A 17,951-nucleotide genomic window follows, 5' to 3' on the forward strand; every position below is an offset into this window, starting at 1 on the left:
TGTCGGCTAACCTGACAACGAGGTCCGGCGGCGCGTCTGACCGCGCGACACAAACACCGGCCACCGAACACCGCCCGACCGGCCATCGCACCTTCCTCAACACGCACCATGGCAAACCGCGCAACGTCAAAGAACAATGATGGCAAAGGTCGGAATAGCATTCGTGCCTGTTAGCGGCTGATGATCAAAACTAATTATCGCAAATGCCACGCGACGAATCGAGTAAAATATTATCAAAATACCTGCTATGGACAATGGCCACGCCAGAGCTTGATTCATGGCACACAAAAATCGTACATTACGAACACGAGTACAGCGTTGGTGTTTTCGCACGGAACAGGCTGACCGACCGGGAGGACGGCTCGATTGACCGCCGTCACGCCGGGCCCCCTGAACACTTAGAGACGCGCGTGTCTGAAGACAAGCGACCAAACGGTAACACAGTGGTGGCGGCGGGAGCTCCGTGACAACAACGTCTTCACAGATGTCTGCCAGCCGTGCCCGTCCGAGGCTCCGTAAAAGGTCGAACGTTCCCGCTAGTTCCGGATGATCTGGCCAGTTAGCTGAAGCACGAGCGTGGCCAAAGAGTCACGAGGTGGTGGCTGATGACGTCTCAGATGGGCGGTGTGCCGCCGACTGTCACCATCAGATGACTCCCCGCCAACGCGTGCCTCCGACCACGGAGACCCAGACTGCAACCGCCCAGGCGACGGCTTCGAAGTCGGCCGATGTCGCGACGGAGTGGTGGGTTCTCTTCCGAGGGTCGGGCACGCACCCCCGCACCTGGCCGTGGCCCGACCTCCGTCTCCTCCGAGGGTCGGGCACGCACCCCGCACCTGGCCGTGGCCCGACCTCCGTCTCCTCCGAGGGTCGGGCACGCACCCCGCACCTGGCCGTGACCCGACCTCCGTCTCCTCCGAGGGTCGGGCACGCACCCCGCACCTGGCCGCGGCCCGACCTCCGTCTCCTCCGAGGGTCGGGCCACGCACCCCGCACCTGGCCGTGGCCCGACCTCCGTCTCCTCCGAGGGTCGGGCACGCACCCCGCACCTGGCCGTGACCCGACCTCCGTCGCAGACCACACCGGCCGGGCTGGCCGCCAGCCGTGGCAGCGCGCCGCCGGCGCGAGCGGGCGAGATTAGGACGGCAGCAGGGACCCGGGCCCGGGCACGGACCACCACTCGATGTGCTACACACGCCGCCGACGGCCGGACGCCGCTAATGAGAGGCCGAAAGACTAGTGTTTCGGACGTCCACGCCACGCGCGGCTCTGTTCTGACTAGGTCACGCGAGGGCGCGCTGGCGGCGGGCTGCAGCCACACACCGCCGCTGTCGCTGCAGCCGCCCACCGCACACATTCAGGCGACGAGGCCAATCTAACAGCAATCAACAGAGTGAACCAGGCGAAGAGCCCAGCTGCTCACCAGCCACACCACACAATGATAAGCCCGTTAGAGGACAGCACTGCCGAGGAGCACGACTATTCACAGAGTGGGCGAGTCCCCTGGACACGGACCGGCTGGGCTGGCGAGGTCGGCCCAGCAGCACAGCCTCACCAGCTCGGACGCCGCTCCGGCCGGCAGTCGCCGCCGCCCTGGCCGGCGGCGCCGGCCCGCCGGAAGGCTCCAGCCGGCCTACTCAGACATGCGGCACGCCGGCGGTACGGACCAACAACCGGCCCTATTACAGGCAGCTGGAACGTTCGGCTGAGAATTTCAGAAGTGGGGACAAAGGATGACCTCAAAATGCGCCCACAACTGTGTCGCCGCACAGAAGACAAGCACATGTCGCGTCTGTCGTTTCGAGTCGTTCACGGGTACCGGTCACTGCGGTTGAGAATTTGGCATGAAAACGCTTCACCGTGCGAATTTAATACCGCCTGGCTATCTTTGTTTGCCCAAGACGTCACGTTTACTTTTCTTCCAGGGAACGGCGGCATGAAGCGCGTCGACAAATGTCCATAGTTACCGTGGAAGCTCGCACGGATCGCTCTGGCGTTGATGCCGCCGTGCAGACGGACGGCGGGCGGCGAACCCCCTACGACGGGCTGCCAAACAGTCCGATAAAAAAACAAAAACAGGACGGTTACACATGCCATAAACGACCTCCACCTCTACGGTGCCCTGAAAAACAAGTGGTATCATCTGACTGGCAGTCCGTGGCGTACCGCACAATAATGACAACACAGCCGGCGCTGGCCGGCTCCGGGGCGGACCCGACGACCCAGGGTCGCCAACATGGCGGAGACAGGCGCGGCGGGAGGGCGACCGACCGGGCGGGATCGGCCGGCACGACTGGCCAGGGGCTGCCCGAGCGCGTGTCGGCCCGCCTACCACGACAGGCTCAGCGACAGGCGGCGCCACTGGCGCGTCGGGCCGACCACAGGCGACTCGACGCCTTGCTCGGGACTAGCCCATCCACCCTTGCCGTCACCAGAGGACGCCCTGCACGGTACGAGGACTGAAAACACGACCCGCTATACGAGATACAGGGACGAAAAGAAGCCATGACGGTACAAGGACTGAAAACACGACCCGCTATGCGAGATACAGGGACGAAAAGAAGCCGTGTGCAGATGCCTGCTTTCAAGAATGAGCAAAAAGCGGTACATTAACGGGCACCAAAACAAGTAACATCTATTAAAACAGTCCCTCTGCCTCACCTCAGACTGAACAGCTATACAATAGGATTGTAGTCCAAGATCAGGGGAAAAACATAATGGCGACGACAATACAGCCCACAACAGTGCGACTTACGGAAAATACTTGATTCCATCATCGACCTGGTATCAAATGGAATGAAGCTCAGGGAGTGACACTAAAAGACACCCAGACCCCAATAACCAGGCACGAGAGGCCTTCCCCGCCCCCAATAACCAGGCACGAGAGGCCTTTCCCGGCCTCCAATAACCAGGGCCTTCCTGGACCGTGGCCTGCGTGTGACGTGGCTTTGGACAGTACGGAGCCGGGCGCCGGCCTCCACGGCCTGTATGCGGCCGTCCCGATCGCCGCTCACCTGATTGAGGAGCGCGCCGCGCCGGTATCATGCCGATCCTAGCACTCGCGCCGTATCATGCACTACAGATTACGACCCACTGCGGGTCACAATCACACAAAACGGGATGGCAAGCGAGCCGCCGCTACCGAGCCCAAGTGGACTGAATGGTACGTGAACGAAGCCTACCCTACGAACGACCGATTGTCACAACGAAGCATAGGTGATTCAAAGAACGGCAGCCGCCGTTCATACCTGAACATCATGGCACCTGGCAGCGTGGCCGCTCCGAGCTGGACGCGACGGCACGTGAGTCAGAGCTCCTCAGCTAGAGATCAGTGGCACAACTGATACCGATTATCCACTGAAGCCTCGTCGAGACTAGCCTAGCCTGCGCCTAAGTCCGATCGATGCCCTGGTGAGTGGCTCCGCCGCACAGGCGGCCACATGTGACCGGCTGTCTTTCTCTGCGCTGTAGGGCACTGGAAGGTGGCGGCGCGAGCGGATGGCTGGCCGCCGGGAGATCAGCCCCAGCCCAGGTCAGCGGAGTGGCAGCGGCCTCACGCCACTGCAGCGCCCCTAGCGGCGCGACTCGCAGTCGGCGCTGGTGTTGACCGTCTGCTGGCTGAGCTCTCGCCCATTGCCATCGCCGCCGCCGCCGCCGCCAATGCCGACGCGCAGCACCTTGCCGGCAGGCGAGGCGCCCTCCAGGCTGAACAAGCCATCAGGGCGCCGGCGTGCCGGCAGCAGGAACAGAACTGAGAGCGCGACGCAGCAGTGCCAGGCCGAGTGCGTGTACTTGTAGTTCTCCTCGGTCTCCAGCAGTGTGTAGCAGACGAGGCCGGCGCCAGCGATGGTGGCGCCCGGCAGCAGGCCCAGCAGCAGGTAACGCAGCGGCGGGAACAGCGCCCTCTGCCGCCGACAGTGCACCACCTGCCGGGCGGCCACGCACGCCACTCAGCGCACGGAGACAAGACCCATCACGATCACGATCAGCAGAGACAGGGCCCATCGCGATAATGATCGGCAGAGACAGGGTCCATCACGATAATGATCGGCAGAGATAGGGTCCATCACGATGACGATCAGCAGAGACAGGGCCCATTGTGATCACGATAAAAACAACAGGGCCCATCACGATCACGATCAGCAGAGACAGGGCCCATTGTGATCACGATCAGCAGAGACAGGGCCCATTGTGATCACGATAAAAACAACACGGCCCATCACGATCACGATCAGCAGAGACAGGGCCCATTGTGATCACGATCAGCAGAGACAGGGCCCATTGTGATCACGATCAGCAGAGACAGGGCCCATTGCGATCATGATCGGCAGAGACAGGACCCATCACGATTACGATCAGCAGAGACAGGGTCCATCACGATAATGATCGGCAGAGATAGGGTCCATCACGATGACGATCAGCAGAGACAGGGCCCATTGTGATCATGATCGGCAGAGACAGGACCCATCACGATTACGATCAGCAGAGACAGGACCCATCACGATCACGATCAGCAGAGACAGGGCCCATTGTGAGCACGATCAGGAGAGACAGGACCCATTGTGATCACGGTCAGGAGAGACAGGACCCATTGTGATCACGGTCAGGAGAGACAGGACCCATTGTGATCACGGTCAGCAGCAAATACATGCTCACTTGTAGATGCAACGGAAGCGAGCGCATACGCACCAGGTGGACAGACCGGCACTGGCCCGGCTTTGTTCAGCATTAACAGATTCTGCACCACACTACGGCGGGCAGAGCTCGGACCGCCACACTACGGCGGGCAGAGCTCGGACCGCCACACTGCGGTGGGCAGAGCTCGGACCGCCACACTACGGCGGGCAGAGCTCGGACCGCCACACTGCCGCGGGCAGAGCTCGGACCGCCACACTACGGCGGGCAGAGCTGGGACCGCCACACTACGGCGGGCAGAGCTCGGACCGCCACACTGCGGTGGGCAGAGCTCGGACCGCCACACTACGGCGGGCAGAGCTCGGACCGCCACACTGCAGCGGGCAGAGCTCGGACCGCCACACTACGGCGGGCAGAGCTCGGACCGCCACACTGCGGTGGGCAGAGCTCGGACCGCCACACTACGGCGGGCAGAGCTCGGACCGCCACACTACGGCGGGCAGAGCTCGGACCGCCCCCTCCCCCCCCCCCGTGTCTGTGACTCGGCCCCCGCGTCTCAGCCTAAGCCTCCACACCACTGCGCCGGCGCTCACCCAGGAGGTGACCATGCAGACGAAGGCGGTGGCGACGGGCACGACAAACACCCAGAGCCCGGTGCGGTCGTACTCGACGCCGAGGGCCACCAGCATGGCACCGCCCACGTTCAGAAGGGAGCTCCAGGCGGGCGCCAGGTCGGCCATGGCCACCAGCGTTACCCAGAAGGCGAAGATGCCGGCGTAGAAGTCGCAAAACTGCATCACGCTCAGCCGCATCAGGCAGAAGGCGTACTTCTGCTCGTCGCAGGCGTGGTAGAACTGCGGTCAGGCGGCCAGTGGTCAGAGCAGGCGGCCCGGCAGACAAGCACCGCCCACAGATGCCTCCAGCAAGACCCAAACGAAACGATAACAACATCAGTTTATGTTTATCTAATTGGGGTCTGGTTGCGTGTCATTCAGGCCTAATGTGCTCAGTAGCCCAAACTGTATGGCGCTGCCGCCACCCGCCTCTAACCCTGACAGGAAGAGCGGGCACCGCCGGGAATCGAACTCCGTACCCCTGCCTGACCAGGTGTCGGGATGCACATGCTCAGGCGAGAGTGAGCAGGTGGCAAAGCGAGCGGAGGATGGCAGCACACACGGCACCGTCGGTCAGTCAGTGCCAGGCCGGCCGCCGCTGCGGCGCCGCGGCCGCTCACCGTCGAGAAGAACATGATGAAGGCGTACACCAGCGCCTCCGTGTAGAAGCGCCGGCGCAGCGCCAGCACCACGGCCGGCGCGAACAGCACGTTACTGATGGTCAGCAGCAGCGTGCCCAGCAGCAGCTGGAAGTCGGAGGTGGCGTGCGAGGAGTCGGTGCAGCCCCAGCCGGCGTACCCTGGGGGCCGAGCATGTACACAGCGTACGCAACTCCACGAATGGTGAACCACGACGACACACACATGTAGAATGCACACGGCTGGCGTACCTCGGCGGCGCCTGACCGCGGCACACCAGACGACTGCAGCACTGGCCACACACGGTAGGGAACGCCACACCTGACGTCAGGCGCACACCGCAGCACGCCAGACGACTGCAGCACTGGCCACACACGGTAGGGACTGCCACACCTGACGTCAGGCGCACACCGCAGCACGCCAGACGACTGCAGCACTGGCCACACACGGTAGGGAACGCCACACCTGACGTCAGGCGCACACCGCAGCACGCCAGACGACTGCAGCACTGGCCACACACGGTAGGGAACGCCACACCTGACGTCAGGCGCACACCGCAGCACGCCAGACGACTGCAGCACTGGCCACACACGGTAGGGAACGCCACACGTGACGTCAGCAAGCAAAGCCCCGCGTTCCTGTTTGGTTTTTGCATTATAAGTTCAGAGCTCTCACGCTGAGAGTTATGGGCCTTCCGTATGCCGCAAATCCTGGTCAAACAACAATCACACAAAGATTGGTTATACTGTAAAAGCCCGGCGTCTCAAGCTGTTTCTTATCACCAGTTTTCACACTGGCTACAGCCGCTGGGTTACGATCAATGACGTCATTCACGACCTTGATCCATCACCGGGTTAACATGTAGGCGTATGGACAGCTCCAGGCTACTGATAATGAACGGAGGCCGCTCGAGGCCGGCGTGCACAGGCGTAAGTCATGCCTTAATGAGTCATGCGTTATCGAACAAACACAGAAATCAGAATTTTTTTGTAGTGCACGTTAAGGTCGCAAATTTGATTTGCGGGACTCACCTGGAAGCGTTGCTTCCATGCTAATGTGACCTTCGATCGTGCAAGCCGTGCGAAGAATAGCATACGTGACAGCCGACACTAGCTGCGCGGTGGCTCCGTACGTTCGCGAAGGTCATGCCGCGTGTCGCTCGACGCTAGGCCCGACACAGGCAGCGTGCGCTACCGCCGGCCGAGCGCCGACAACACCTGCGGCTGGCCGTCACCGGCGGCCCTACAGGCGGCCGCTCGGCTCAGCCAGCCAGGCCGACACTGCTGACGGTGGATCAGAGCCGGCCGCCGGACGGCGGCGCTCATGCCCAGGCAGGCGCGGGGGCATCGGGACGGCCTTACCATGCTTACCGGCCCAGCACACGCAGGTGGAGAAGACGAAGCCGCCAGAGAAGTACTGGTAGCAGCCGCCATTGGCGCCGCAGCGCGCCTGCAGGCATGGCGCCGACTCGATGTGGAACACGAGCGCCGTCTGATCCCCCGGACACGGTACCGTTGGCGTCTCACTGCCGGGCAGACACGATCGTCAGGCGGCTGTCCGCTCAGCCGGGCACACGGCCGTCAGGCGGCTGTCCGCTCAGCCGGGCAGCGTTCGGCCGCCATCACAGGGCCGGTCCAGCGGCGCTGCAGGGAGCGGCCAGCCCGCCGTCCGGCCCTGCGAGCGGCACACGCTCGCGCCCGGCCGCCGCCACAGGCGCAGCAGACGCGATCTCACGGGGTAGGCCGGGCCAGGCCGGAGCGCGCCTCTCACCTGCCGTACAGCTGCTGGCGGTAGCAGCGGACGGCCAGCGTGAGGTACCAGTCGCCCGGCTCTGGGTACGGCAGGTGGGTGACGTTGTCGAGCCGGCCGCCGCCGCCGCCGCCGCCGGTGCTGTTGACGGAGAGGCGGACGCCCGAGCTGCAGCGGCCGTCCGGCAGCAGGCGCGCCCGCACCCAGTGCGACAGGCACCCCGTCACTGACACGTTCGCCGCCGATGTGTTCTGTCGACAGCACGGGGCGGTATCAGCCGCGCACCAGCACTCCACGGCGTTGGCGGGACTGCTCGGGTGACGGACATGGGACGCCACGAAGATGGTGAGCCTCCAGGACGCCGCGAATTGCCAGCTGCACGATTGCTAACGGCGTTATCAACCAAGCGATTACATTCCTCCCAATGGCATTTGCGCACAATCAAACTTCATCTCACATCGTCCATAACATACCTCGGCACATCCCAACATTGGTGACGATACATGCGTCCCTCATAAGAAACACACACAAAAGTAGCCAGTACCATCAGCCAGCGACTGGTGCTGGCCGGCCGACTGACCAGCGAGTCGGGCAGGGTCAACGCCACGGTCAGCGTGCCGCCGATGTCCTGCACCGGCTGCACGCCGAACGTCAGCACCGACGGCCGGCGCGTGCTGATGTTGAGCCGCGCCGGCGGCCCAGCCGTGTCCGGAGCTGGCAGCTGGTCATACACGAACGCCAGGCTGCCGGCCAGCGTGCGCCGGCCCAAACCCACACTGGAGCGGGGACGCAGACCGGGGTCAGAGTAACACCACCCAGACCCACACTGGAGCGGGGACACAGACCGGGGTCAGAGTAACACCACCCAGACCCACACTGGAGCGGGGACACAGACTGGGGTCAGAGTAACGCCACCCAGACCCACACTGGAGCGGGGACACAGACCGGGGTCAGAGTAACGCCACCCAGACCCGCACTGGAGCGGGGGACACAGACCAGGATCAGAGTAATACCACCCAGACCCACACTGGAGCGGGGGACACAGACCGGGGTCAGAGTAACGCCACCCAGACCCACACCGGAGTGGGAACACAGAACGGGGTCAGCGCAACGCCACCCAGACTCACACTGGAGCGGGGGACACAGACCGGGGTCAGAGTAACGCCACTCACGCATCGGGCTTAGGTCAGCATACCGGACGAATATCAAACAAGCAGACAGCCAGCACTTCAGCTGACACCGGCGCCGGCTGTCATTATCGTTGCCGGCGTTGTCGTTGCCATTGGTCCAGGAACCATCTAGCTCGGCTCAACGGCAAACGCGTTCTGAACATTGTACATGAACCTCAGCAGACAATGCCTGTCAGCCGGAGCTGCCGGCAGATGGGCCAGCCCACCTGTTCCAGCATGTGTCGTTCTGGGCGCCCGCTCCACCGTCCGCCTCAGAGAACGCCACCGGAATGAAGGCAGTGCGCGCCGGCCTCTGGCAGTGGATCTCGCTCACCAGCATGTACTCGTTGTCGCGCTGCGGCTCCTTACAGTCTGCAGAGGACAGCTCGGTGAGGTGAGGTGAGGTGCGGTGAGGTGTGATGAGGTGGGGTGAGGTGAGGTGAGGTGAGGTGCGGTGAGGTGAGGTGAGGTGAGGTGAGGTGCGGTGAGGTGAGGTGAGGCATAATGAAGTAAGGCGAGGTGAGGTGAGGCACAATGAAGTAAGGTGAGGTGAGGTGAGGTGAGGTGAGGTGAGGTGAGGTGTGGTGTGGTGTGATGAGATGAGATGAGGTGAGGGGTGGTGAGGTGAGATGAGGTGCAGTGCGGTGTGGTGTGATGTGGTGAGGTGAGGCAAGGTGAGGTGAGGTGAGATGAGGTGAGATAAGGCATGGTGGGGTGGGGTGGGGTAGGGTGTGGTGAGGTGAGGTGAGGTGAGGTGAGGTGAGGGTGAGGTGAGGTGAGGTGAGGTGAGGAGAGGTAAGATGAGGTGAGGCATGATGAGGTGAGGTACGGTGAGGCGTGGCGAGGTGAGGTGAGGCGAGGTGAAATGAGGTGCGGTGCGGTGGGGTGTGGTGAGGTATGGTGAGGTGAGGTGAGGTGAGGTGAAGTGAGGTGAGGTGAGGTGAGGTGAGGCGTGGCGAGGCGACGTGAGGTGAGGTGAGGTGAGGTGAGGTGAGGTGAGGTGAGGCGAGGTGAGGTGAGGTGAGGCATAATGAAATAGGGCGAGGTGAGGTGAGGCGCGGTGATGTCAGGTATGGTGCGGTGAGGGGTGGTGAGGTGAGGTGAAGCATAACGAAGTAAGGTGAGATGAGGTGAGGTGAGGTGTGATGAGGCATGGTGAGGTGAGGTAAGGTGTGGTGAGGCATGGTGAGGCATAATGAAGTAAGGTGAGGTGAGGTGAGGTAAGTTGTGGTGAGGCATGGTGAGGTGAGGTGAGGCACAATGAAGTAAGGTGAGGTAAGGTGAGGTAGGGTGAGGTGGGGGGCTGAGGCAGCAGCTGTCCCAGATAGCCGCTCTAAGCTGGTCGATACATTGATGGTTTTAATCGTGGCGCTTACGCATCGCTTCGTCTTACAGAGGCTGACTTGGCCCGAACCGCGAAGGCGCATCAGCAAGCGAACGCCAGAGCCATGCGTCAGGAGTTCAGTGCCATCCTCGCGAGCCACGGCGCCACTGAAGTGATGTCACCGACGGGCCAACAGGCTTATTCCAGCAGCCCACAACGTACCGGGAATGGGTCCTGACAGCGTCGGCGCCAATGCCTATCCCTTGGCGTTCATATTAAGGGCGTAACACGATCAGTCAAAGCTAAAAAAAAGAGCGAAACATCGCCACCTACTAAACCATCGGAAAATAGCCGTCCCTGCGTTCACCGCCGCAGTTGGCCAACTGCGACCGGCATTCCGAGTACCCAGAACGTCGCCGCGTCACGGACCTTCGTGCTATCACTTGCACAGTGATCCCAAGGGCAGCCCCACCTAACCACGCGTCACTGGTGACGTCAGCGACCGCGCTGCCTGGCGTGGCGAGCGTCACGACTTCCCAGAACGCCCCAGATACCAAGTGCACGTGTTTACACAGCTGTTGCATTATCACGGGCTCCTGCGCACACGGTGTTAGCTGATCGGCTATCAGGGCTGTCGGGCGCCGCGACCGACCGCCCCCACACACACGATCACCGAACCGAGCCCTGGTGAGAAGGCCAGCGTCCTGACCACCGGTGCGCCCCGCACGGCACCCAAAGATCGCGATGGCAGCCGGCCATGTCGGGAAATGACTCGCAGAAAATATCCATCGGACCATAAGCGTGTGCAACATGATTCCGAGCAGCATTACGCATCAAAACATAATCGCAAAAGCCCAGGCCAGCCGAGCTGACTGGCAGTCGGCGGCGAGCGGGGCGGGGCGGCGCCACCGCCGGTATCGCTCCCAATCAGCTGGTCTGAGGTCCATGAGCGCGCTGTGCCTGCGCCGTGCACACATGCCGCTAGATCAGGGCTGCTTTGTAAAGGCATGCTCGATGCCTGATGTGGTAACACAGGTAGTAAATGCGCCTGACCACAGCCGCGTGAGTAGCACCGTCTGATGGCGAGTCGGGCCCCCTGACCCGGTCGGGCGGCGGACTCACTCTTCTCCAGCACCACCTGGATGCCGAACTGGGCGGTGGCGTCGGGGAGGGGCGTCAGGCGGACATAGTGCCATCTGTCGGCGGCCGCGTCCAGCCGCAGCAAGCACACGCCGTCCGACAGTTCGCTGCAGTTGACGCTCCTGTCGGCAGCCGGCCGCGGAGAGCACACCGGTCAGTGCGGCGGCAGACGGGCGGGACGGGACACGGGCGGCTGCCAGTCCGCGGCACCGAGGTGGGCCGGCCGACCAGCAGCCCAGCGTGCCCACCGACGGGACACGAGCAGGCACCAGAGCACGGCCTGACGCGACATGGCGCTGAGCCGCCCAGGCGCCAGAGCACGGCCTGACGCGACACGGCGCTGAGCCGCTCAGGCGCCAGAGCACGGCCTGACGCGACACGGCGCTGAGCCGCCCAGGCGCCAGAGCACGGCCTGACGCGACACGGCGCTGAGCCGCCCAGGCGCCAGAGCACGGCCTGACGCGACACGGCGCTGAGCCGCCCAGGCGCCAGAGCACGGCCTGACGCGACACGGCGCTGAGCCGCCCGGGCACCAGAGCACGGCCTGACGCGACACGGCGCTGAGCCGTCCAGGCACCAGTCCCGTCCACCCAAACGCCACAGGCCGCTCACATGGTATCTTCACATACCCCGAGCAGCTGGAAACACGCAGGTGCCCGACTATGTAGAGGCTGCCGCAGAGCCCACCAAAGAGCATCGGTTCTGGTAACATCGCATTATAGTATTGACAAAACTTATACGTTTTATCTCTAGAAGGTCTGCCACGAACACTGCTTTTGTACATTACGAAAGTGATGGTGATGGTGGACCCCTGGCAGGCCATGCTGCCGGCCGGGCTGCAGCTGGCGGCGCGTCGACTAACGTACGTGGTGAAGGGTCCGGCAGCCGTGTCGGGCAGGGACAGCGCGCTGGCAGAAAGCGTCAGCGGGCAGGAGCCGCCGCCGACCGCATCCACACACTTGGAGACGTTCACCACAGCAGAGAACACGCCGGCCGGCACGACGAACCTGACAGAGGGGGCGTGTCAGATGGTCGGCGTCGGTCGGGGGCGTGGGGGCGTCGGTCAGAGGCGTGGGACGTCGGTCGGGGGCCTGGGACGTCGGTCGGGGGCGTGGGGCGTCGATGAGAGGCGTGGGACGTCGGTCGGGGGCGTGGGAGGTCGGTCGGGGGGGGGGGATGGGGCGTCGGTCGCGGGCGTGGGAGGTCGGTCGGGGACGTGGAGCGTGGGTCAGAGACGTGGGACGTCGGTCGGGGACGTGGAGCGTCGGTCGGGGACGTGGAGCGTCGGTCAGAGACGTGGGACGTCGGTCGGGGACGTGGAGCGTCGGTCAGAGACGTGGGGCATCGGTCGGGGACGTGGGGCGTCGGTCAGAGACGTGGGACGTCGGTCGGGGACGTGGAGCGTCGGTCAGAGACGTGGGGCAGCGGTCGGGGACGTGGAGCGTCGGTCAGAGACGTGGGGCGTCGGTCGGGGACGTGGAGCGTCGGTCAGAGACGTGGGACGTCGGTCGGGGACGTGGAGCGTCGGTCAGAGACGTGGGGCGTCGATCGGGGACAAGGGACGTCGGTTGGGGACGTGGGGCGTCGGTCTGGGACGCGGTATCCATCGGCCGGAACATAGGCCACTACCGCTGCCAGGTCAAGCCGGTGGCCGCATTGGCCAGCAGCACGGCCGAGACGCCTGACTACGCTGGTCGGGGGAGGAGAGGCAGCTCGTGCAGCTGGCGCCGGTGTCTGTTGCCATAACTATCCTCGGCGGCGGTGCAGCCGCCCAGCTCGCCAGCCGTGAGGACGACGGTCGGCTATGCCGCGCCACAGCGTGACCGCTGACATGGGCCCAGCTCGCCAGCCGTGAGGACGACGGTCGGCTATGCCGCGCCACAGCGTGACCGCTGACATGGGCCCCACCAGTCAGACGTGACGGCGGCCGCTCTCGGCCGGCGTCTGGAAGTGATTGGTGGTGTAGGCGACAACACAGCGCCGCGGCAACTCTGGATACATCATGTCATCCAATGTCTGACTGAATGAACGTGAATAACATAGCGATGCTGGGTGCGGTTCATGCAAGTCCATCGCGTTCTCTCCACCACCTGTAGTGCTGGGTGCTGTTGATTTTCTGCGTGAGGATGAGCCTCTGGTGCGTGGTAACCTCGGGCACGAGCGTGATGACCTTCCCCTGTGGCTCGAAGCGCGCCTCGGTCTCCAGCACCGTGTGACATGTGGGCCCAAGACCCTGCAACAGCGGCCATGTCAAGCACGCCCAGACGGCCAGCAAGGCCCGCTGCCTGCCAGGATCGCAGACGGCCCCGAGCGTGGTCTCTCACGACGGCACTGCTATCGCATCACAACACTGCACCCTGGCATTTCAAACATGACCGCACGTATCAATGGCGGGTGGGACGTAGCACAGGGGCCACACGGCAGCAACCAAGCCCGAGCATCATTAATCAACAAATGCCAGGGGTCATAATCTTCGCCAAGCTCATGTCGGTTGAAACGAGGCCAATGAAAAAAAAAAAATAATTCAGCATCAACAGCCAACACACCATTGCCAGCCTCAACACCATGACAGTCGCTGACCAGCCGCCCGGCAGCGGTGGCCCGACCAGCAGGGGAGCCGGGCGGCGGTAACCGGACCGGCAGGGGCCGGGTGGCGGTGACCGGACTGGCAGGGGAGCCGGGCGGGGGCCTCAGAACTGGTAGGGAATGACTGGACAGGCAGAGGAACCGGGCGGCGGTGACCGGACTGGCAGGGAAGCTGGGCGGCAGTGACCGGACCGGAGGGGACCTGGGCGGCGGTGACCGGACCGGAGGGGGGGAGCTGGGCGGCGGTGATCGGACCGGAGGGGAGCTGGGCGGCGGTGACCGGACTGGCAGGGAAGCTGGGCGGCAGTGACCGGACCGGAGGGGACTGGCGGTGCACGGAGGGGAGCTGGGCGGCGTGATCGGACGGAGGGGAGCTGGGCGGCAGTGACCGGACCAGCAAGGGAGCCGGGTGGCAGTGACCGGACCGGCAGGGAGCCGGGTGGCAGTGACCGGACCGGCAGGGCCGGGCAGTGACCGGACCGGCAGGGAGCCGGGTGGCAGTGACCGGACCGGCAGGGGAGCCGGGCAGCGTGATCGGACTGGCAGACGAGGCCGGGCGTCCGCGCGCCCACCTTCTGCGTGATGCGCGTGTCCTCGGCCAGGATGAAGCCAGCGGCGAACCAATCGCCTGGCAGCGGCGCCGCCACCGTGTACCGCAGCCACGAGGAGTCACTGTGCGTGCTGATGCTGGCCAGAGAGGTGCGCTGCAGGAAGAAGTTCTCCGGGAACTCGGCCCCCAGCGGCGATATGACTGGGTAGCTGCCATGCTGCAGGTACCTGGGCATGGGGTCAGTCAAGCCAGTGATGTGCAAACTGTTTAATGTAGTAAGAGCTGCCACACAAAGGGCAAGACAGATGCCTCAGGCAATTATCATGGCAGTTGCTTCAGAATAATGAGGCTATGGTGGTGGTGGTTGTGGTGACATTCTGGTGGTTTGACATGCTAGCTCTTCTGAACACCAAAACTGCCTTAGCTAAACCCATGACTATCAAAAGTTTCCAATGTTATCGTTTTTAGAACACACATTCAATTGTGATTACCAAAGGCAGGCTTGAACCCAATAAATTCAGAACATCTGAAATATTGCTCATGTTGATTGAGCATTTTCTTTGCTGATAACAGCATGGCTTTACACACTTCCATGATGAAGAACTACTGATGCATCTGCCCTCCAAATAGACATGTGTTGCATGTTAATGTCAAAACCTTGCAGATTGAGTGTAGCACAAAGAGAAAATCCTAGCAAGAAAAAATCCTTATCTGATTAAGATGTCCATCCAACAACTTTTTGCCTGATTGATTACATCACAGTTAATCTTCCTAATTTCTGCCACACCAGAATATACTCAAATTTGAACAATACCATAGTAAAATTATGGTGGAATGGAAGCCAGTGGCTAAGTAATAGCAAGAACTTTACATTGTGCAATATTTGTATTACATAGGCAGCCACACAGATATTTATACTTACAGGGTGACATTTCTTGCATCACATCTTGAATTTGTTTCATTTGCCCTAAAGGAGAATGTTGCTAGCTTCACTTGCTCTGGAGCTTGAAAATGGAACAGCTGCACATCCTTGTATGAGCGGAATTTGAACAGCTCTCTAGGTGACAGCTTCTGGTATGAAGAAATGCTTGAGCCTAGAAACATCCAGCCATTGTAGCTAGCTGTCTGAGCCATTACCACACATTATCCCTGCTCATTGCTGATAACCTAAATCACAGTTCTGAGCTGATGAGTACATTACAATTTTGAAATTTGCACTATAATACTATATATCACAAAGCTCATAGGCAATTTGTGGCCCTTCAAACCAAGCTGCAAACATCATTCAAGGTTCATTATCATCAAACAATTAACTTTAAATGACAGTGTGCATAGAACATTGATACTTACATTATGAGTTTAATGAAAATTATTCCCATGCCAGAAATTTTATGCAAATATTGTAACAGATTTGGTGCTGAACACAAAGACATTGTTCTCTAATTGATACCACACTCATCTGAAGAAGCCAATCTGTTCATGCACATGGGCATTTCAATTTGTATCCATCCAAATAAAGAATTTGCAGCATTTTAAGCATCATTACTATCCTGATAGATCAATCATCATTGTTATCCTGATAAACAGCATTACCCTAATTAAAACACCAGACAATGCAACCAAAATACAGACAACACTTACACAATTTTACACAGGAGGTACACTGGTAGTTCTCTAACAACCAATGCAATATTCAGTAAAAGAACATGTGCACCAACCAATTGTCACATCTCATAATGGTGTGCCAATTACCAGTGTTGACAATATTCATATTACATTTGGCATTCGCCACTGAAATGGAATATCATGGCTCAGCAATAGGCATGTATACACTACATTTCATGTTCTCTGTCACCTGGCTCCCATGTGAGCCATGTTGCATAGCCCATATAAGGTGCTGATGAACACCTACCTGTTGTGATAAAGCTATGAGCAAGGAGCAGAAGCCACAACAAGGGCATTTTCTTCTCAAGAGTAGCCATTTACTTCCATACAAGCTTGCCAGCAATGGCAAAAGGCTTAATGTTGAAACTGTCACATCATTGCTCAGATGAACCCTTGGATCTTGTCCTTTTTAGACCAGAGGCTCCACAATGTTGTCATGCACGCACAAACCTGCCTTCAGCAAGCTCAACATCCCAGTTCCCAGTGTTTTTCACAAGTGCATTGCAGCCAGGCCCGGCGCCCGATTTTCGTTACCCCGCAGGATCTGCAGGATAGCTTTTGATTGGCCAGTGACTCACAAAACGCCCAAAGTGGAACCGCGGCAAGGTTCTGTCGAAAGGCTATTTGCACCAAACTGATGCGGTACCCACTCCGTTATCCACGCTTACACACAACAGGGCTTATCTTTTCACAAGGTTCAAGTCCGACCTCAACATCACGCTCCTGCGCGGCTCCGCGCACCTTGCCACCAGCCACTATCCAACGCCCGACCCACGGCGATATCAAGGCTGATCAAGGCGAAATGCTCAACCTGCTGTCGATCGCAACGTACGCAGATAGGAAATGCAAGGAGAGGCTAAACGGCTGCCAAAACGCGGTCACAACCCCGCGCCTCTGCCCTGTGGGGCCAACCGACACCAAACCTTCACCATCTAATGCCGCTTAGTCGGAAACCTCTCCTCTCCAATAGATGGTGACAACGGGTCAGGTCAAAGGTCACCAAGATGCCAAAAATCATCAAACAGGCTGTAGACAACCCATACTCCAAGCCTATACTACCGATTAGCACATAACCCTTACTGACCGGTCTGCCACGGTCGGTTGCCGTTACTTTCCTGAGCATGGTGGTCTTGGATCGAGTCGACGATTACAAAAAAAAATATCACAAACCACCAACTTTAGCGGGAGGAAATCCCACGCTCCGAGCTTACGGGATCAATCGGTACAAAACCTTTCCAATCGATGGGCCACGGTCCATAACCTAGCCTAGCCAAAACACGGTGACCTCAGACGAGGTCAAGTGTCTCCAAAAATGCCCGAAATCACCATGAACTGATCTGCAGGCAACCCCATGCTCGGAGTTTTTTTGGGACCGATAGGCATTTGCCAACCGATGCGCAATTGGCAGTAACCTTTCCTTTCCAGACCGTGGTGACGTTAGGTGGGCTTAGGTCACGAAAAGCGCCCGAGTCAAACATAAGCCCATAAACGGTCTCCTGAGTATCAGGAGATCGTTTCGCCGCTGTACGAACGGCAAAACGCGGCGAAACAGCCCACACAACGTTCGTATACTAACCTTCAGGAGCACGGCAATGCAGAGAGCTGCTCGAGAACTGTATACTATTTGGCAAAGTCGACAAGACGTCATAGCGTGGTCACCTAACAATAATGTGACTACTTAGCTGTCATTATCACAGCTGGCCGCAGTGGCGATGGCTCAACCATTTCCACAAAAGCATAAATAATCTATGCACAATGAAATCCCTCCAACAAATGGGCCCATTCCGGTTGTACGGTTATTTGGAGTACACGAATTTCATGGCCTACTCTGGGTTTAGAGTAGCTCCAGCGGAATGAGACGATGAACATATCCCTACCACT

The 17,951-nt window shown here is 60.2% G+C and overlaps 1 protein-coding gene across 2 annotated transcripts; it reads right to left on the reverse strand.

Moving 5' to 3' along the window:
* Window positions 1–1,094: 1,094 nt before the first annotated feature.
* LOC119095772 (transmembrane protein 8B) lies at window positions 1,095–16,792 on the reverse strand. Of its 2 annotated transcripts, none has more exons than XM_037218638.1 (13): window positions 16,318–16,792; window positions 15,328–15,499; window positions 14,428–14,632; window positions 13,360–13,502; window positions 12,136–12,276; window positions 11,252–11,391; window positions 9,033–9,177; window positions 8,217–8,412; window positions 7,658–7,887; window positions 7,258–7,412; window positions 5,870–6,048; window positions 5,229–5,489; window positions 1,095–3,926 (listed from the first exon to the last, which is right to left on the reverse strand). In XM_037218638.1, the coding sequence occupies exons 1-13, from the start codon at window positions 16,385–16,387 to the stop codon at window positions 3,573–3,575; spliced, it is 2,391 nt and encodes a 796-aa protein (XP_037074533.1). In that variant the 5' UTR covers window positions 16,388–16,792; the 3' UTR covers window positions 1,095–3,572. The 2 variants fall into 2 exon arrangements, with proteins under 2 accessions (XP_037074533.1, XP_037074525.1); XM_037218630.1 differs by having other exon boundaries at window positions 7,249–7,412.
* Between the last annotated feature and the right edge of the window lie 1,159 nt (window positions 16,793–17,951).

This window comes from Pollicipes pollicipes, unplaced genomic scaffold (genome assembly GCF_011947565.3).
Source record: "Pollicipes pollicipes isolate AB1234 unplaced genomic scaffold, Ppol_2.1 Scaffold_1781;HRSCAF=2082_pilon_pilon_pilon, whole genome shotgun sequence".
NCBI classification, from domain to species: domain Eukaryota; kingdom Metazoa; phylum Arthropoda; class Thecostraca; order Pollicipedomorpha; family Pollicipedidae; genus Pollicipes; species Pollicipes pollicipes.